The sequence below is a fragment of the Hibiscus syriacus genome, unplaced genomic scaffold (genome assembly GCF_006381635.1).
Source record: "Hibiscus syriacus cultivar Baekdansim isolate YM2019G1 unplaced genomic scaffold, ASM638163v2 tig00110577_pilon, whole genome shotgun sequence".
NCBI lineage: Eukaryota > Viridiplantae > Streptophyta > Magnoliopsida > Malvales > Malvaceae > Hibiscus > Hibiscus syriacus.
The window spans coordinates 486,760-508,351 of record NW_024062788.1 but is presented as its reverse complement, the minus strand read 5'-3'; the positions used below and the strand labels follow the sequence as shown (position 1 = coordinate 508,351).

At 34.6% G+C, this 21,592-nt stretch overlaps 3 protein-coding genes across 4 annotated transcripts; 2 read left to right on the top strand and 1 right to left on the bottom strand.

The window, feature by feature from the left end:
* Nucleotides 1–3,244: 3,244 nt before the first annotated feature.
* On the bottom strand, nucleotides 3,245–6,751 carry LOC120133113 (protein LONGIFOLIA 2-like). Its single transcript, XM_039149762.1, has 4 exons — nucleotides 6,473–6,751; nucleotides 4,939–6,393; nucleotides 4,680–4,857; nucleotides 3,245–3,958 (listed from the first exon to the last, which is right to left on the bottom strand). The coding sequence occupies exons 1-4, from the start codon at nucleotides 6,629–6,631 to the stop codon at nucleotides 3,375–3,377; spliced, it is 2,376 nt and encodes a 791-aa protein (XP_039005693.1). The 5' UTR covers nucleotides 6,632–6,751; the 3' UTR covers nucleotides 3,245–3,374.
* Nucleotides 6,752–17,578: 10,827 nt separating this feature from the next.
* Nucleotides 17,579–19,479, top strand: LOC120133133 (2-methyl-6-phytyl-1,4-hydroquinone methyltransferase, chloroplastic-like). 2 transcript variants are annotated; one of them, XM_039149783.1, is made up of 3 exons: nucleotides 17,579–18,412; nucleotides 18,600–18,961; nucleotides 19,012–19,103. In XM_039149783.1, exons 1-3 carry the CDS (start codon nucleotides 17,850–17,852, stop codon nucleotides 19,086–19,088), a joined length of 1,002 nt encoding a protein of 333 aa, XP_039005714.1. In that variant the 5' UTR covers nucleotides 17,579–17,849; the 3' UTR covers nucleotides 19,089–19,103. The 2 variants fall into 2 exon arrangements, with proteins under 2 accessions (XP_039005714.1, XP_039005713.1); XM_039149782.1 differs by lacking the exon at nucleotides 19,012–19,103 and adding an exon at nucleotides 19,193–19,479 and having other exon boundaries at nucleotides 17,581–18,412; nucleotides 18,600–18,906.
* Nucleotides 19,480–20,040: 561 nt separating this feature from the next.
* LOC120133134 (calmodulin-like) lies at nucleotides 20,041–20,965 on the top strand. Its single transcript, XM_039149784.1, has 4 exons — nucleotides 20,041–20,236; nucleotides 20,319–20,476; nucleotides 20,561–20,638; nucleotides 20,733–20,965. The coding sequence occupies exons 1-4, from the start codon at nucleotides 20,071–20,073 to the stop codon at nucleotides 20,865–20,867; spliced, it is 537 nt and encodes a 178-aa protein (XP_039005715.1). The 5' UTR covers nucleotides 20,041–20,070; the 3' UTR covers nucleotides 20,868–20,965.
* Nucleotides 20,966–21,592: the final 627 nt, after the last annotated feature.

Sequence of the window (21,592 nt, the reverse complement as noted above, 5' to 3'; positions counted from 1 at the left end):
CCCCGGTAAAGATTCCAATAATAACAAAACTGGTAGCACCTTTCCTTATCAGTAAATTAGGCTGCCGTACGTGAGACTTCCTTATCAATAATATATCTTTTTATACGTGGTTGATTGCTTTTACAAAATAAAATTTGATGTTATTTGTTATATATATATATATCATAACTTCTTATATCATAGTTTCAAACTAGAGACATCTAAGATATTTTAAGGATTTTGAGCGAAACTAAAATAATAAGTTTTTATAGAACAAAAGTATATTTTATTAATTTGAAAATTAATATAATATTATATCAATAAATCTTAGAAAAATGATTAAATTAGGGGTTTAAATTATAAAAGTAAAAAAGTTAAATTGAAAATTAAGAGACTCAATTATAAAAGTAAAAGTTAATATTAAAAAATTAAGAGTTTCAATTATAAAGTTAAAAAGTACAATTGAAAAAATTAGGATCCTCAATTATAAATATAAAAAATAGATTAAAAATTTAGGGGCTTCAATTATAAAGGTAAAAAGTGAGATTGAAAAATTTAGGAGCCTCGACTATAAAGGTAAAAAGTGAGATTAAAAAATCAGGGCCTTAATTATAAAAGTAGAAAGCGGGATTAAAAAATTGGGGGTCTCAATTATAAATGTAAAAAGTGATACTAAAAAAATTAGAGGTTTCAATTAAAAAGGTAGAAAGTGAGATAGAAAAAATTAGGGGTCTTAATTATAAATGTAAAAGGTGGGATTGAAAAATTTATGGACATCAATTATAAAGGCAAAAAATAAGATCATGAAAAGTAAGGTATTAATTATAAAGGTAGCATATGTCTAATGTCCTCCAAAATGATTTTATAGTCAATACTAGTCTTCAATATGACATTTTCAATACACATGATCTTGTTTGTTACTTGGTTTTTCATTTTCACTGGATCATAGTCACCACTTTCGTATGTTGAGAAAAAAAACTCCATGTAAGGTTACATAAAATTTATGAGCAATCACCACAAGAAATTTTAGATAATTAACTTCACCAAATAACTACAAGGATGATAAATCCAACTTTATTCATAGTGCATACATTTCTTTTTCTTCTACTTTGGGACTAAAGACACAGGCTTTGCCACATTCAAAACTCAAAAGATGTACCAAAAAGCCTTGATAATTGAGATATGAAGGAAGAAAGGGCAGGCCATCCAACGGCAGTCACCAGCTTCCCATCAGACATACACCCTTTAGTCTCCTCCACCCATCTTCACCATTAGCTTCATTCCATGGCTGCATGCACATCTCTTCCCCTGATTTACATGATTCATTAATGTTCAAAGCCCATATATATGTATACATACATGTAATTAATCAACAAGACATTGCATAAACAAATAGTGATAGTGAGAAATCACCTTTAGAACACCCGCAGCAGCTAGGAGCCATTGCCCTTGCCCAATACCAGCAATACAGAACTATTGAGGATAGCGTTGCCCCTATACACATGGACTGTTGCAAAAGTTGAGGGGGATAAAGGCCTGGCCCAGTGAAAACATGGTCAACAAGCCCTGAATCATAGAGATTGAGGCCCACACTTAAATCGGGAAACTATGGATTGCTTCGGCTCTTTCGTTGTCACACAAGCCCCAAAGAAGAACAAAACGTTGCTTTCAAGCATTGCCCAACAGAACATAACAGTGCTTATTTAGTGCATCTTAATTAAAAGGCTCTGCCATGACATTGATTTCATTTTCGTCTCTTCAACAAAGTAAACGACAACAACATCAAGCAGGGTTGGAGGAAGATTAAAAGCGTTTTTATTAATAATAAGTTTGCTAACGACCTAATAGCAGGAAAATAAATAAAAGGAAGGCTTGCCCCCAAAGTTCACTTCATCCTTAGCAAAGATTGCACTCTGTTATCAATTTCGCCACCTACAAAATTAAGGCTCTACCTGTTGAGATTTAATGATGTAGTATTAGTACCCGACTGTGTGCCCTTTATTTTCTTCTCTATTGGTGGATGTTGAGGGAAAGACGAGCTTATAGAATTCTACGGATGAAAATATATAAATAAATTATTAATAAAAAATATTTAAAATATATAATAATATAAAATTTCAAGACTAACAACTACCTACAATCGACTTTCTCAATCCATCCCAATATATACGAACAATGGAGTTAAGAAAATGACGTGTGATGAATGAATTTTACGTCCATTGTTTTATTACAATATCATGCGTAAGTGCGTGTTAAATGCCGGTCGTGATATGAAAGTGGTAATACGTGTGAGCCATCGAGAGCATGCCTGCTATAATTGCCCATAGCCCCACTGTGTCATCTTCTTCCTCTTGAATTTATTTGATTGAATTAATGAAGGAGGGACAGAGAGTATAACAAAATTTACTCTATGGTGATTTCCATTTTACAGTTGGCTGAACAGCGTTCCCACTTCCCATTAGAAAAAGAAAGAGTAGGGCAGTGGCCCTCAAATAGTAACCTTAACATCAAAGTCCTCCGACACATCAGAACCTATAAAGTTACTGTCATGTTTCTATTATAATTATTTTTTTTTTTACAGTTGGGGTGTAGTCCCCATTAAGGAAAAAGAGTTACAGGTAATGGCCCTCAAAAGGTAACGTTAACATCAAGTCATTCGGCAAAGGGCTCCTTTGCGTTTCTTTTTTAAACTTTAAAACAAAATTTATTTAGAGTGAAGAAAACAAAATGAACAAATCATCATCCTTCTTTACTAGATATAAGAATTGAGTGAGATAAAACAAATTTTAAATTTTCTGGATCTAATCTAAAATATAAAATATATATTCTATCTCATCCATCTCGAAAAACAATGTTTTTAAACTCATATTTTTCTAGTAATATATATATATATATATTGTTGACTCGAATTTAAAATTTTTAAAAAAGACTTTTTTAAATTTATAAAACTGCTTAATGGATTATACACCCATGTTAAATTCGTTTACTTGAACAAATAATAATAATAATAATAACACCACTCAAATTAAGGTTCAATCCTTAAGGTATAGTTGGTACTAGTAGTATGATTATCCGTCGATGGAGGACAAAAGTCATGTTCTAACTTTGCTTTACAATGACCCAATTTTCGTAATTACTCTTTTTATATGATTATTGTCAAGATAACTCACACGAGCTTCACAATAAACATTTTCCCATTGTGGTAACCAAAATTAACCCACCCTTGTTTTACAGCTCGTAAAAGCGATCATTAGATATGCCTGGATTTCAGGTAAATCAAAGATTCGATGAGAAAAAGTGTTAAATATACATAAATATAAAACTACAAGAGCTAATAAAAGTAAGCACGAGAGGAATAATTTAAAAGGCCACCCTCTTTTTTTTTCAAGTCACTATCAGAACACCAACTTCCTACGAAATGCTAGGATATTGTCATTACTTTCCCCGGCCAAAGCAGCGACGTCTCGTATGGTTTCGCTGATTATGTCTCGAAATATTAGCCGTTCGATGTCGAGGACCGTTTCGGACATCTCCGAGGGACAACCTTTCCAACCGTTGATGGCATCCTCAGCAAGGTCCTTTCTTAACACACCACAAATGATATCAATCAAGTCGTCTGAATCGTTACTCTCTCGAATTTTTTCGAATTCGGACCAAATTTGTGACAATGACATCTCCCCACACCCTGAATTCGCAAAGGAGATGAGCTTCCATGGCGGTAATTGCTTCTTTCGGTTGAGAATTTCATTGACGGTGTCGAATATCAGCTTCCTTTGGAGTCTAGACACTTTGGAGGTGTCTTTGCCCTTCACGTATTGTTGTTTCTCGAGCAGTAAAAAGACATCAGTGTCATCATGCAAGTAGCTTGATGCTCTGAAGATATCGGAAATGTAAGTAAAATCACAATCATCTTGGGATTTTGATTCCGGGGATAAGATTGCAGGACTCCACATTTCATCCTCTGATTCACCAAGTTGATCTGATGATTTCCAAGACAGACAATAAATGAGAGAGAAAATGTTAAAATCCCAGTTCAGGCTTTGATTGGAAAATTTGCACAATCCAAAAAACAGTTCTGTTTTTAAGCCTAGTGTCCATCCCACCATTGATTGATGAAGAAACAAAATCAACATCAGTACGGATTGTAGATTAAAACATACTGACAGAAGATGATGTATAATATAAGAAAGATGAAATTCATCGTCGCTTTCACTCGATTTCCCATATGCACATAGTTCAACAATTTTAACAGAGAAGTGGGACCATTTTCCTACAATAAACCAAAGAGACAGCATGGGATACTCTGAAATGAAAATCTAATGGATCTGTCAGGCAAAGCTCAGCAAAGGATATGGCTTTACCGGGATTTTACCCGTAAATACTGTTTCGCAGCAAATGGAAGATGTTTCAGACTTTCAGTCACTTTTCCTATTTATAGTTGTTTTCGAGTTTGACCCAGAAATTTTTCCCGCCGGCCGAATAGAAATGCTAATTAAACGAATCAAAGTCCAAGGCTTTTGAGTTTTGAATTGGACTCTGTTTGACTAAGAAGCAGAGTCAGGCCTAGGGCTAACCTACAATAGTACATACGTCAAATGCAGAATCTAGCCAATCTAAATTAGTTGGTAGAATTCTTCACTTTCCCATAAAAGATTATGTGCCCAAGAAAAAGCAGCGGTAGAATTTTCTTTTTTTTATACCTTTGAAATCGATGCTCCTTTTCATGACAGGGGAAGGAGACGACTCTTCCTTGTAAAACGACGAATCAAGTACGGAGACTGGACTCGGCTGCAACTCAGTCGAGGCAGCGGCCATCTCTGCAATGTTTTGAAGAAGCATATCGCATCTTTCCAAAAGGCTCTTCCCTTCCTTCGATCGCTGTAACACCCGAATAAATTACTGGTTTAAATGAGTATGATAATTAAACAAATTTAATAGTAATTTGAGCAATTTTTTTACCTCCGTATCAGACTGAGAGGACGTGCTAATGCTATTTTCTGAAACTGTAGATGTTTGATCCTCCGCCGGAATAAATACCTTCTCTTCATTATCGTAAATCTCAGCTGTTGGTTTCCTGTTTCTGGGTAATTTTCCGGTCGTCTGATCTAATCCCGCTCTTCTCACATTAACCCGAGGGGACTGAACCGGGGACACTCTTCTCTGCTCTACATTGCCATTTCCTCTCCTCTGTGTTTCAATACTCAGTGGCCTTCTGTTGGGACTCCTGACGCCACATTCACTTCTACCTGGAGAAATCGAACCCTTACCTCTGCTTTGGTTTCGAACATTCCGTTCAATCTCCGGCTGATTACGTCTCGGACTCATAGTCGGCGTTGACTCAATATTCAAGTTCCGGCGAGGTCCAGGTCTTGAGCGATAACTTGGAGGAGGTGAATCTTTGCCAACCCTTCTGACGGCTGAAGCCGCTGATCTTCCCGGTTTGATAACGACAATTGGAGATTGTTCTTGCTGATAAATAAAGTTCCTGTTATTCGTTTGGCTTGGAGCTTTCTTAGAGTGTAAAAGGCCTTTGAGCTGCAAAGCTTCGAGTATTAGCTTGAGAGTCTCGGGATCTTTCAATGGCTCATCGATTCCTCTGCTCTTAAGACGTTTCTCAATCTCTCCGGATACGGAAACTGTTTGTTTTCTCTCGGGAAAGAAATCTGCTGAATCGTAGAAACATTTTCTTCGGTCCATTCCTCGATCTGGAGCTTGAACCGGCTCAGCTCTAGCATTTCGTAAGCTTTCTGATCTGCTCGTGCTTACACGATCTTCTTTGTCTCCATTTTCTCGTACGGCATTGCTCAAAGCCCTTCCGTTTTGGAAATTTGGTGGCTGGCTTTGTTTTGAATGGATATTCACTCCTTCAATGAAACGTTGCTGAAACAGATCTCGGCCTCTTGCTTCTGACGCGGATCTTCGGAGCTCCACTTTTCTTTCCGGTTCAGGATTGGAATCCAGTAACGGTTCCAGTCCCATGAGTCTGGCGATTACACTTGGTGACCGTCGTTGTTTGTCGTTATCATCCGCCTCATCTTCTTCCCTGTTACTTTCGCATCGGTTGGCAGAAAATATGGAGGCGTTCGTACGGATCTCGCGGGGCTTTAAGCTTCCTTTAGCATCAACGACGGCTCTGCTATCAAGAGAGAGCCTTGGAGCTTCTTTGGAGAATTTCCATGGCGACCTTGCGCTTCCTTCTTTGAATTCAAAAATGGGAACGGGAAGAGATGACTTGCTCTGATTACCGGTCGGCTTAGCAGCTTCCGGCGCCGGGTATCGGAGCTCCGATGTAGCCGGAGATTGCTTCGAACGGTCCGGTGATGCTGCTACTCGACCTTGTGGCTGCTTATCTAATTCTCTCAATATTGCTGGTGTCTCGACGGTCTTCCCTTGCTCCGTTATCGTTTCACTTGCCTGAAAAAAGATAAATCAATAAAACAAGAGAAACCAACTTTAAAGAGAAAAACAGAGATTTCGAAAAAGAAACACCAACCGGCGTCGGCATGGGAGGGAGGCGCTTAGTAGAGTAAAGGCGTTTGGCAGAAAGAATCTGGTGACGATCAAAGATCTGAAGGAAACCAGCCATGCATCCCATTTGCTTCCCAATTTGTTTCTCAAGATTTTGCTCTGGCAAAATATTACCCGTCATCATTTTCGTTGATTGTTATTTCACCCTCAAAACAGTCGTCTTCTTTGTGACAAACTTAATCTTTCATCCTCAAATATCCCTCCGTGAATGGATGATTGCCACTTCTCTGTGGCTGTGGGGGCTTTGCGACAGCGGTCTTTATACGCAGCTCCCGCTTCTCTGGTCTTTAAAACAACCGAGGGTGTGGGGGCAAGTGAATATATATATATATATTGATTAAAGCGAATATGGAGGTACGTTGCCTCACCTTTTCATAAAATGACAAATTAGTACATTAGAGCGAAAAGGGTTTGGATGCCCAAGACAATGTGGCGCACACGCTGTACAGCTGCAGCCAATGCTTTGTCATAACGTGTCATTCGAATGTTACCTTCATTTTCCTGCATTTGCTTAAGGGCTATTAAATGCATGATAGTTCGGTTTGTTTTAATATTCAGTTAAAGAAATATTTTATTAAAATTATTATTATTTTTTAATATTTTTGATAAAGTATTATTTAAAATATTATTTTTTACTGTAAATGTTATTTTCGCTAACTAATTTTCGGTAGAATATAATATTAAAACTTTTGATAGAAAAATAATATTTTAGGTAGCGTTTTACGAAAATGTTAAATATTTTAGGTAACGCCCGATATTAACATTTTTTGTAGAAAAAAAATAATATTTTAGGTTATACTTTACTGCAAATATTAAATGGAAATATTAAAAAAAATATTTTCGATATAGCATTTCCTTAATCATATATTAAAATTGTCATTAGATATCTCCGGTTTAATAAGCCGTCCGACTCTTCATATATGTAATGTTTGTATTGATAAAAAATAAATAATCTCCCATGTTTACTTCGTATTTATTTTGATTTTAACATCAACATTGCTAAAATAAATAATGTCACTTTTGGCCAATAGAAAATTATTGATACCAGTATTTAACTATTTATCTCTTTTAATTTGAATATAAAATCATAAACAATAATTTTATAATATTAAATATTGATTTTTTAAAACGTTGATTTTGCTCGATAACAAAATCGGAAAAAAAATAAGAATTGATTTTCTGTTTATTGAAATCTTTGATTTTGTATTTAAAATTAATCTGGATTTTAACATAATTTATTTTATTACTATTTATAATAGAAATCGTTTGGAAATAATAATTTTGTTACTGATTTGTTTTAAAATTTTAGTTTCTAACTAAATTTTGTTGATAAAATGACCAGAATTTTTTCTAATTTCATAACTTAAATGAAAATGGGTAATATCATCAATTCACCTAACTCACAAACTGGAGTATTGGTTCTACTCATACTTTGAATTAAAACTCAATGGTGTTTATGGTCATTACACACAATGAAAAACTTATAATATTTTATGGATAGAATTTCAAGACATGACAACAGAAGATGTTGTTCTATCTGGTCATGTTAAATTTGACCACATATTGGATGATCTTCCTATTATTAGAGATGATGATGGAAACGTTGTTACCTCATTTACTGCAGTTAAGGTTTGAGAGCATTTTGAATTTCTAATTCGGAACTACATCTTGAATGAATTATTGAATATACTATACAAAGTGTATGGTACACATAAAATGGATAAAAATTATGGATGGTATTAGATTGTAGATGCGAGATGGAAGATGTTGGTATTAAAGAAATTTTAGTGAGCTTCATTGATAATACCAAAATGTATTTTTACATGTATAGAGAAATTTATTATCTATAAAGAATAAGTTGAAAAAAAAAACAATTTAATAAAAGGATTAAGATATTAAAAAATGATAGTGATGGTGAATAAGTTAAATCGTTATGCACAACACAATGTTATTCATGAAGTGACATCATCGTATTATTCTAAATCAAATGGAGTAGTCAAACCAAAAAAATCAGACTCTAAAAAAAATGATAACACGATACTTGAAAGTTTTGGGTTATCACAAAACATGTGGGAAAAGAGAAGTTATCATGTCAACTAATTATCTTTTAAAAAAGTTTTTTAAAAGAAAAATAATAATACACTATATAAGTTATATAAAGTTCGAAAATCTTTCTATTAACACTTGAAAATATATAAGGGTGTCTTGCTAAGATAATGACCTCATTACCAAAGCAAATGAAAATAAGTTATAAATGATAGATTGTATTTTTTAGCTATCCTATTATCTTAGAAGGATACACCGACACTAGTTAGTATTTGATATTAAATATACCAAAGGTATAAGTGAATATGTTTCACATTAGTATAAGGAGTTATGCCATGAAAATTCTCAACAAAATGATTGCAATCAGATCCCAATAGAATTTAAGTTTGTAGCTCTAGAAAAGTTTGGAGAATAAGATGGATGGCTATAAAATTCCTTGAGGATATTCTTCAATGAATGAAATTTATGTCCACAATATGCATATACTTTGACTAGCAAAAAGTTTCATGTATAATGGTAAATTGAGACATGTGTTGTCGATAAAATACCGTTAGATAATTGGTCTCAAATGAAGTTATCACTATTGATTTTGCAAGATCAAAGGATAACAAAGTAGATCTATTAACCAAAGGGTTAATTCGAGTAAAGTTAAGAAAACATATAAAGGGATGTGAATCAAGATCATGAAATTTAAAGTATTTATGTGAAAGAAAACACTACCTAGTTGATTTGAGAACTCAAGATCTAAGTTCAAAAGGATAATCTAATTGTATAAATCGTGTACGGTCATTATGGGGGTCTCTCATCCTAAGTCTGTTTCTATGATTTAAATAGTGATCAAAGTAGTATATGTTAAGCAAAAATTTTAATGATCATTGTGTACTTCAATAAGTCGAGCAACATAAGTCACCTATGTGAGAGTGAAGTGGAGCCACTTCAAAGAGACTATTAAGCATAGTTTTTTTCAAACTCTTGCAAAACAAAGTGATGTTCACAGCTATATGTGTAACATCCTAAACCCGACTGGACCTAAAGTTCCACATTGGGCTACCAATGCAACCCTTGATCCTCAAAACATGTTCATTTTCTTTTGAAATGCACTGAATGATATCATAATAAAACAAACAATTGTTATAAAAACATTTTACAAAACCAAACCTCTATGACGCACAATTTAACTCAAAGTTTCATTTTAGGTTAAAAAAATTCCCTTTTGAGAGCGTTAATTGCGTTAACTAATAACCTTCGTCTATAGAGTGTGTGTTTTGTCCCTAAGTGAAATATTAGGGCCAAAATGCTCCAAAAGAAATAATAAGAACCAAAATGATTATTTTCGAAATTTTGAGGTCTATTTTTGATTTTATGCCTAAATTTTAAAATAATATTTAAATATTATTATCATTATTTTATTTATAATTTATTCTCATATTAATGATTTTTCTAACACACATATCATGTACGCATACATCAATGCATTTTCGTTAGAGAAGTAATAGAAAATAAATAATTAAGCCCATTGTTTATCATTGCTGAAAGACACAACGCAAGAATAACCTTGACCGAACCAAAACAAACAAACAAAAACAGCACTTACAACGCAAACCAGTCTGACCAGTTTGCCAAGATGGGTACTTGATCACTGCACTGCCAGAACTTCCGTTATAGATGGCTGCATTTCTCACTAATTACTGAACAAAGAAGACCTTAGCATATTGACACGTGTGCAAGTATAGTACAATAAATGTGACAACCTTACTACTTTTATTTATGGAAAAATAAAACCCTATTTTCACTCTCAATCCTTTAATTTTATTTATTTATTTATCGCTGAGCTCGAAATGTTAATGTTTCCAATTTAGAGGATCCTATGAGGTAGGAGCAACTTTCGCCACTAAGATCCTTGTTGCTGTATCAACTTAGGTGTACTGTTTGTGACCATAACAGAACAGAGTCAACTTTTGTGGAGGCACATTTTCTCTGGCATGGGGTAAATTGGCATACGGGTTCTTAAATAATGAACATAAGTGGGGTTTCCAAAACTTGTAGAGGATCAAGCTGAAGCTTTTCCCCCATGTGACTTCTGTACACTATACTCATGAAATTGCAACAATCCCTTTTCACCATGTGAGAGGCGCCTGTGTTGCTCTTTTGTACGCTGCCTCTGAACTCCGACCCATATCTATACATCTCTCTATACAGGGCCTAAGATCTATTTCATGTGTCTTGTCTTCGATTTGAATCTGATGCTAATTATTATGTGACAAGAAAACTGAAATAAAGTATGTTGAACCTATCTCTTTTCTTTTTTCCTTCTTTTTTAATGCAACCCACATGCATTTCAGATCTGAGGCAAACCCTTCATCTTTATAACTTTTAATAATTACGATCTCAGTCCACTAACTGCAATGGTAAAAAGAAAATCCCAGTCAAAATAGACAAATAGCACAGTTTCCAATCTGAAAAAAACTCCCATGTTCTTTCACCGACCCTCCTCTGCATACATTCCTAAATCCCAAGTTCTAAAGAATTAAGATAGAAAGGAAGTTTACTATTTTTAATCACTTAGTAAAAAGAAAAAAGTTAAATGTTTTTTTAACAAAAGAAAAGGGTTTTACTAGTAGATAGCTATAGGAGGAATATTGAAACTAGTCATGGGAAAATGTGCATCAATTTATATTATGTGTTATTCTGTGAAATGCCTCCCATATGCTGCTGTCAGAGAAGGCATTAGCCGTGTCGTATATTTTAAGCTAAAAAAGGGTTGATTGGGCTAAATGGGATTTGGGGAGTGCCGAATCAATCACGCAGAGATGGGGATTCTGATCCCTCTCTGGGGTTATGTAGTTGGACCACTTCCAACACACACCAAAGTTACGCATGAAGATAAGGTTTTGTTATCTGTTATATTCGATTTATACATGGTAATAATATTGTGTTTCTTTCGGATCTTCTTTGTAAATTATATGTATATTATGATTCCTTATCTATCATCTTCTATATTTCTCGTTTATAATTCTCTATTTAAACTAAAAGGATTGATGTATAAAAACTGTTATAATCCTATTTCCCCTGCCAATAACATTAAATATATTTTTGTCTTCGTATAAACGAAGAGCTGGTTAGATAAGAGCAGATTATGAGTTGGAAACCTGTCATTTAGCAGGGAAGGTTTAATCCATTGTCTAGTGACCACCACGAATAAAATAATGCAAAGTTCAAGTATATATGTTGGTGAACAAGAGTCATCGTCAACATTGGTCAAAATCTCACAATTACCTAAATCTGATAGCACATGGCTCATCATTATTATCTCATAAAGAAATTGGGAACTGAAACCGGAAGCAAGCTATTAATTAACAAAGCAACATCCACATGACTTGAACATCCACACCGCATTGGAATAGTAATGGAATCAAAAGCAAAAGAACTTCAAAGAGGGCAACCAATCTGGTAGTGAAGTTTTTAAGCTATAGTGGGGTTCATTCTCCTTAGACAGTAAACTAGGAATGTGGGTTATTATATTAATTAATTAAAACCACTGATATCATGTGCCTAAAAACACACAAAAGAGGTGATGAAACAGATGCTTAACGTTAACGGTCTTTTATGTTACAATTTTTTTCAGGTCTTGTCGAAACGGGGTTTAATGATTCTGTTCTCCACTTGCATGGCAAGTAGCGTAGCTTAGCCAGCTGTTTCCCAAAGTAAAGTTCCCCCACTTTCACATGCCTTTCTTTCCCTTTGTTTTACTCTCTCGGAGCGGAAAGCTGAATGAATTGGTTGCGTTCAAGTATACAACAGCATTAAGTTAATGTCGAAACCGTTTATGAATTATTATTTTATAAAGAGTTTAATTTTGAGAGTATGTGTTTAAATAGTTTGGAGTCTGAGTATACGTAAAAGATTAGTAATACATTTATTTAAATCACACCTTATCTTGATTTTTAAAAAGTTATAAATATGAATTTAAACTTAATTTATAATCAAACACAACCCTCCGCCATCAAGTTATCGGTTTAAATAAGAGTGTAAATGAAACGAGTTTGAACGAATAAGGTCGTTCGTGTTCAACTCGTGTTCGTTTAAATTTTTAATATTGTGTTTGTGCTCGTTTATTTATTTTTGAAAGTGTTCGTATTCGTTTATTTATTGTTCACGAACATGTTCATTTAATGTTTGAGAACATGTTCGTTTATATGTCCACGAACATATTTGTTTATATGTTCACGAATGTGTTCATTTAATGTTCGTTTAGTGTTGTTTTAGTGTTTGTTTATTGTTCGTTTATATATTCGATTTTTAATTTCATTTGCAAGCTAAAGAAAAATAATAAAATCACACCACTGGTACTTAAACTCCTTAAAATACATATTTTAAAATGCAACTTTTATCTTGTGCTCTATTTAATCCTTATATTCACCAATATTTAAAATATAAAAAAATAAAAGGAAAAGGAGAATCGGGTAAACGATTTTGTTCATGAACATAAATGAACGAGTTGATAAACAAACTCATAAACAAGCTTATAAATGAGCTCATAAACGAGCTTGTACGTGAACATAAACGAACCGAACACATCTCTGATTGTGTTTGTTCATTTATTAAATGAACATAAATTTTCTTGTTTATGTTCATTTAGTTAACTTAACAAATAAATATAAATAAACTGCTCACAAATAATTCACTGAATGCTCTATTTATTTACACTCCTAAGTCTAAATTGCTCACCCAAAGGATGCGTGTTCTATTGTTGGGTCAATAAGAGGGCAGCGAAAATGGGCATTTTCTAAGCCGAGGTAATGGAAGGCCCACTGTGCGTCAACCGGCTTCTGGAATTAGAATGAAGGGTGGAGAAATAGGACGGACATGAGACTCGAATTCAATCAGTTTTAATCCGTTTCAATTTTATTGAGTTTTTTTTAAATAGGTTTGAGTTGGATCAGATCGAATTTAAGTTTTGGGTGAACATATTTGACTTGACCCGAAGAATAATGTAGTTATATATATTAAAGGATAATTACACTAATATCTCATTATATATTATTATTATTTTAATTAGATTTATATTTATCAAATAAAATGATATATATATAAAATTCCGATGCTGAGTCAGCATTTCCTTCTTTGTGTGACAAAAGAGACTTACCCTTGTTTCCTGTGGAGAAAGTAGAGCTTCGTGCTTACAAGTCAACAATGGAGGCATGGTTTATTTTATGTCATATAACTTGGGAGCAGGAGTCCCTGTTAACAAATCTCCGGCCTTAACATTTCAGATGAGGAACACCTACTCCAGCTGGGACACCTTCTGTCTTGCAAGTGTATCTACCTATGGAACTGCTCAACCAGTGACAGTTTTGAGATATGAAAGCTGTTGCAGCTAAATGTCTTGCAGAGTGATTTTCATTAAATTGATCTCTTATTGTCCTGAAACAAGTTCATAGAATTTATAATCGGCTAAACTATGGAAATAACTTGGGGAAGGGACAAAATGAAGACAAGAACCATCCGTTTAGAAGCTCATATCTGCAGTTGATGTATCTGATATACAAATTTCATCCGGAAAAAGTAAATTATACAGAGCCACTCAAAATCTTGGGTATTTCACACTTTTGAAAGAGAATTGAAACTATCTATTAAGATAACAACTAAGCTGTAACATTTTAACATGTCTTGGCAACAAATGCCTCAAGTCATAGAATCTGGCATCTGCAACTTTGGAGTCTGGGGGCCTTCAAACCATCTATCCCATGATGGGTATATAGGACCATTTGTTATGTGATCAGAACAAACACAAACATTAGAGGGGAAAACAAGCATTTTCATGGTAGAATTCGGATATCAGTATTTTTTAGCATGTTTATAGACTCTTTATGACCCATATATTCATACATAAGATTAATAAGAGTTAGGGTCTTCATTAGGGTGTTTGGGGTAAGAAGTTGGCATTTTTTGTGCTCAAACCAGGGCATTTCTGGGCATGAGTATCGGTATTGGAAGAACAGTACTGATACTATTCTTTAGCTAGAGTAAAACAATAAAATTTTGTGAAGGTAGTATCGGTACTCCTTCATAGGGTATCGATACCATGGGTAGGGTATAGATACTCCTCATAAAAGTATCAATACCTAGGTATTTTTTAGAACATCGAAGCCAAATTTGGTATTGATACCCAAACAATATCGATATCAGTACTGATACCCCCAATAGGGGTATCGATACTTATATATTTTTCAAAACATCGAAGCCAAAATCGGTATCGATACTCAGACAAGTATCGATATCCCAGATCAGGAGTATTGATACCCCAACCAGGGTATCGATACCAACTCTTATTTCTCATCCTAAAATTTACCAGTAGTATCAATACCCATAGGTTAGTATTGATACTGAGGGACTTAGTATCAGAACCCACAGACAGTTTTTGGGAGAGAATCCTAAAAGTTTAAAGGATAGAATTGAGGGATCCCAGAATACGATGAAATAAAACTACAAGTGAGAATAGTGATTAAACTCAGAACAGTTAGAAACAATAACAACAAGGATGACATAAAACTAGTCTTGTTTGATAGTCGGGACACAGTCAGGACACCCAAGTATCGATACCCTAGATTAGAAGTATTGATACCCCAATTAGGGTATCGATACCAACTCTTATTTCTCAGCCTAAAATTTTCCAGTTGTATCGATACCCAGAGGTCAGTACCGATATTGAAGGCCTTAGTATCGGTACCCACATACAGTTTTTGGGAGAGAATTCCAAAAGTTTAAAGGAGAGAATTGAGGGATCCCATAATACCAGAATACCATGAAATAAAACTACAAGTGAGAATAGTGATTAAACTCATAACAGTTAGAAACAATAACAACTAGGACGACATAAAACTAGCCTTGTTTGATACTCGAGACACAGTCAGGACACCCGAGTTACTTTAGCAGAATACGACAGTCAATTAGATATCCAGTCAATGCCAAGGCACTTAACTGCCAGCTAGGCACAGATGCCCCAAGACTCGACGAAGTAAGTTGGTCTTCGATGTAGTTTCGGATCTCACCCCATAATACCCGAGGGTATTCAGGCAGGCTAGAGGAGTGCGTGAACTCCGAGATGCAAAACCCTTAGTTGCACCATGACGCCTGCCACAACATAGTAGATCAGCATTGTTCATAACTTTATACTTGTGCCACTAGCTAGTGCATTTAGTGAACACATTTAGTATAGTACAATTATTAGTGAGGCACTGAGCTCGTATACTCAGAGTTTAGAATGTGTTTCCGTACGTAGGTTCTTAGGAGGTAGTTCCAGAGGAATTATCGTCATCAGGCATTCTGATACAGTAGTTTTAGACCAGCTGAGATATTCATAGTACGCATTGAGTCATTCCTAGAGGGCATGTATTAGTTATGAACTTTTTTGTATTCAATCGTAACTCTTTTGATTTAAACTCGGTATTGTATTATTTTGATATTTTGGGGGCTTCCCCGTAATTGTAAACGATATTGATTGTGTTTTATTTTAATTTCCATGGATGGATATTTATCATATGTCTTATAGTCAGTTATTTTAAAAGAAAAAATTTAGGTTAGCCACTTAAATGGTCCCATGTAACATCATGATCCAGTGATCTTCGGGTCGGATGAAATTAGGGTGTTACAACTTTAGTGGCATATTGCGGTGTGCGACGTGCATTGTAGACTCATTCCTAGTTGGATATTGTTTTAATATTTTTTTGATCTAGATCTATCCACATATTTTAAATGAGTAAATTATTCAAGTGTACATTTTTTATGGAGACGTGAGTCAAGTCTCATTCAAAGTTTTTAACTATCGAGGATTCTTTAGATGTACATTCCTGATGTTAAAATAACTCAATACTCATCTAAATATCTAAATATTTTTATGACAATGAGCTTATTAGTTCAGCATTCATCATGTTTTTCATACGCAAGTTGCATATTTTAAGGATCACAATGAGACAATGATATCATCGAAAGAGTCTTAATAAAAATATTATTGTACAATAACGACGACTTCGTACCCATGTAAAAGTTATAATTTGTAATTTGGTAAGATTATAATATTTCATTTATGTATTGAATTTTCAAATAATGAGCTTCGCTATTATAAAAATGTTATGCTGTTTATATCTTATACAACTCTTTTAAATGTTAAGTAAATAATTTTGAAGAAAAATGTTGAACACTATGTGATACTAAAATTTTCCGAATTTGAGATTAATTGAATTAGGGTATTACAACAAATGTGTCGGTAGTCAATCATTACCAAGTAAGCTGCGGTGAAACTAGCTACACCAGATGACAAATGAACAACATATCCTCCAGAGTTCTTTTTGTTTTGCTTGGAAACCGATATTGTTTGAAAAAAGAATAGTTCATTCGACAAACTTTTTATTGTATATTCTAGTAAGACCCCATTTTCAATGAATCATTGTGAACTTGAGATGATATTGAGAAATGGGATGGGGAAATTGGAATCTTACATTGAAATGAGCAGTGTTGAGCTGCAGAAAAGTGATGTTGCCCATTTTCAGGAGAGAGCTAACAATGAAACTAGGCCTTGGATTGGATTACTCGATTTAATGGTAAGAGGCCAATGGCCCATGGTATTTGAGGCTTCGTCTTCGAAGGCCTAAACTATTTGGGGGGGGGGGGTTTGTTATAATTAAAGGTATACAAAACTTGATTTAATTTAAAAAATATTAATTTAAATCGACTTGTAATTTTACAAATTACGAGCATAAATCACATCTCTTACAAAATTAACAGACTTTTACTTGTATGTCATTCTCACTATTATATGAACTTTGGACAAATGGAACAAAAAGAATGGGAACACGTATTGGATTGGAAACGTGAGGAGCGTATGAGTCAACGAAGTCACGAACCATGATCGACAAATAAACAGGTATTCATCTTCTGCTGATTTTTAGTTCTTATTTCTAAACGTTTTAGCCATTAATTTCTAATCACGCACATAACCACATAATTCAAGCAAAGTAACAAACAAACAAAAATTAGAGAGAGAATGTCTTAGAATCCACTAGGGAACAGAGTCCAGTCCAAATCCTGTGGCTGTGGTGTCCGTTTCCCTTAACTCGAGTTTGAAGTCTCAACCAAAGTTGCTGAACACCAGACAATAAAAGAGTAAAAACAGCAATACCCCCAAAAAAGGTAACATCTTTGGTCCAAACTCATCCAAAAAATTGTATTTGCTCAAAGTTTTCAAGTAAAGATTTCATCTTTTTTTTATTTGTGGCTAGTTTTTGCTTGCTTAATCCATGGCTTCTTCCATGCTCAGCGGAGCTGAAAGCTTCACTCTCATCAGAGGGGTAACCCCAAAAAGGATTGATTTTTTAGGGTCAGGTTTTCACGGGGAACACTTGTCCAATCTGGGTTTTATCTCTAGTACTAGAATCTCCAGGCCATTAACAACGATGGCCCCTAAGTGCAGCTTATCAGCATCAAGGCCTGCTTCACAGCCAAGATTCATACAACACAAAAAGGAGGCTTTTTGGTTCTACAGGTTCCTGTCAATCATTTATGACCATGTGATAAACCCTGGTCATTGGACTGAAGACATGAGGGATGATGCACTGGAGCCGGTTGACCTCAACAACAGGAACATGATTGTTGTAGATGTTGGTGGTGGAACTGGTTTCACTACTTTGGGTATCGTTAAGCATGTGGATGCTAAGAATGTTACAATTCTCGACCAATCTCCGCACCAACTCGCCAAGGCTAAGCAGAAGGAGCCCCTCAAGGAGTGCAAGATAATTGAAGGTGATGCCGAAGATCTCCCCTTCCGTACTGATTATGCTGATAGATATGTCTCTGCTGGCAGGTAAGTTTTTTTCCAAACTATTTGTCTGCTTGAAATGCACTTCATATGTCTTCACAATAAGATGTAAATTTCTGATTTCTTGTGGTTGGATTACGCCCTTTGTTAATTGTCATGCATGATGGTAAAATTGCTGTCCGGTTTGCATGGATAATATGGAGGAGAGGATAACTTGGTTATGTTTTTTCAGCATAGAGTACTGGCCAGACCCACAGCGAGGCATCAAGGAAGCATACAGGGTGTTGAAACTAGGAGGAAAAGCTTCTCTAATTGGTCCTGTGTACCCTACATTTTGGTTGTCTCGCTTCTTTGCGGATGTTTGGATGCTTTTTCCCAAGGAGGAAGAGTACATTGAGTGGTTCGAAAAGGCTGGATTTAAGGATGTTCAACTCAAAAGGATTGGCCCTAAATGGTATCGAGGAGTTCGTAGACATGGTTTGATCATGGGATGCTCCGTAACCGGTGTTAAACCTGCATCCGGGGACTCTCCTTTGCAGGTAATCACTTTCTTACATGATCACTGTCTCACTGCATGCATCATATATCTCATACATCCAATGTTATGAGCAAAGGATTTGATATCTAGGCCAAGGGTATTGTACATAGTTCTCCTCAGATTTTGTTAGGCTACAATTACACCTCAGAACAGCCTCGATTTCACCGTCTCCCGGATTGTTGAAAGTCTGGTTATGCCTTTGGTGTTGCCAGCATTAATTCTCAACCATCACTCAAATTTTATCGTGTTACTGAACTCTTTCGTTTTTCATTCATCGTTCATTTCAGCTCGGGCCAAAGACGGAGGATGTATCGAAGCCAGTAAACCCATTTACATTTCTCTTACGCTTTTTACTGGGTACCATGGCAGCAACGTATTATGTATTGGTCCCTATCTATATGTGGTTAAAGGACCAAGTCGTACCGGAAGGTCAACCAATCTAAACAGCCAGCGACCAGGGCTACTGCCACCCTTCCTAGCTGCATATATTTCTTTAGGTACATCTTATGTAATGTAAGACACCTTGTAGCTATGTGAGCTTTTTGTATTTTCTTAACCAGTGTTATTTGATCCATCAATCGATAAATCGGAACCGGTCTATTATGGGAACTACCCTCCTAATCTAATTTGGTCTATTTATAATATCAAGATTCAAATCTTGACTTTACTTAAAGAATCTAATATCTCATCCAATTAAACAAAAGGATTTTGGATCCGTGTGAAACCCGAATCATATGTCAAGAAAAAACCTTAATGTTTACAAAATCTCTTTGACCAGAATTAGTTGAATTCCTTTGTCTCTCTTGCCTTTCAAATGTAATTTAGAATAAACAAATGAAAAGAGTCGGGTATTTATACGACACAAAATATTAATCTATCAGTATTAATAACCGAGCAACATAACACGATTATAATAGCAGAAATGCAAAGTCGGTCCACTCGTTAAGATGAAGTCAGGGTGTAGCTGACATTTTTAGAGGGAATGCCAAGTCCCGGACATGGAGCTTTTCATTGAGATTTTAAACCTTATTTTTTTCTGGTAGTTTATTCAAGGCTCCATTAATTTTTGTAGAAAAATTAATGCTTTGAAATGAATTCAAAACTCAAGCGCGTTTGACTATTTCCAATTCCTTTACCAACTCTCCATTTATATGTGATCTGACATATGAACTTGGCACCTTATTCCTTTCTTCTCTTCATATTTCAATCAGCCTTCATCAGTTTTTGCTACCAAATTCAGCTGAAGGAAACCAGCATGGCAGATACAATGACAGAAGATCAACTTTCCGAGTTTCGCGAAGCTTTTAGCTTGATCGATAAAGATTCAGATGGTATATACACCTTAATAATACTAAAGATTAAGTTTACCAGTTTCCCTTTTTTTCTTACAACATCTATGTTGCTGTATTGCAGGCTCCATAACCATGGAAGAATTGGCAATAGTGATCCAGGCATTAGATGTAAACGCTACAAAAGAAGAAGTTCAAGGCATGATAAGTGAGGTTGATGTTCAAGGAAATGGGACCATCGATTTCGATGATTTCTTAAACATTATGGCAAGAAAAATGAAGGTAATTAAACCGGTATATTTTCAAGTGTAGACCATTTTTTGACCTTATAAAGTGGAGAATGATGCATGTACAATAATCTCACAGGAAAATGTGATCGATGAACTACAAGAAGCTTTCAAAGTATTTGACAGAGATCAAGATGGATTCATTTCAGCAAACGAGGTAAAAAAAATAACAACATCCAACTAATTTATTTGATTCTTCATTTAAATTTGAGGAAATTAATGTTTGATCAAATCCCATCTGTGGGTTGCAGTTGATACAAGTGATGATGAATTTGGGAGAAAGGCTGACAGTGGAAGAAGCAGAACAGATGATCAGAGAGGCCGACTTAGATGGTGATGGACTAGTCAGCTATGAGGAGTTTGCAAGGATGATGATGGCCTTTTGAAAAACCTCTTAACTCAATTTGGAATTATTGTCGACTCTTTTTTTACTTTTTTTCTTTGTTGGGGAATGGAGATTCTTCTTCTTATTCTTCTTCCCCTAGATCGGCACCTTATGCCATATACTGTAAATAACTGTAAGCATTGATGAAGAATGAATATACAAGTTCCACATATTCACAAATAGTTCAAGCATGGGAATGTAATTTGATATTTCAAAACTATATATATATATATATATATATATATATATATATATATATATCGATAATAATATTTTTTATTTCTAATATTAGATTACTAATGAATTTAAGTAGGAGGCTCATAACTCGATTTTAACTGAATTAACTTATCGAATTAAAAAATTCAGTTAATCAATGGTTAATTTGAGGTTCGATCGGATTAACGATTAATAATTTTTTCAAACTTTGATTACTAGTTAATTTAGTTCAAAATCAATTAATTAACTGATTTAACTAAATTATTTAATATATTATAAATATTATTTATATATTACTCAATTTTATGAGTCTTTAACTTCAGTTATTAATCAAATTAACTGACTGAATTAACTAAATATATTAAATATGTATAATTTATATTATTTATAAATTTCGATTAACTAACCGAACTTTATTCAATTCGATTAGTTTAAAGAAAATGATTCAATTAACGATTGAAAAGAAATTTGGTCAATAAATTTTAGATAGTTCAATTCGACGAACTGGCT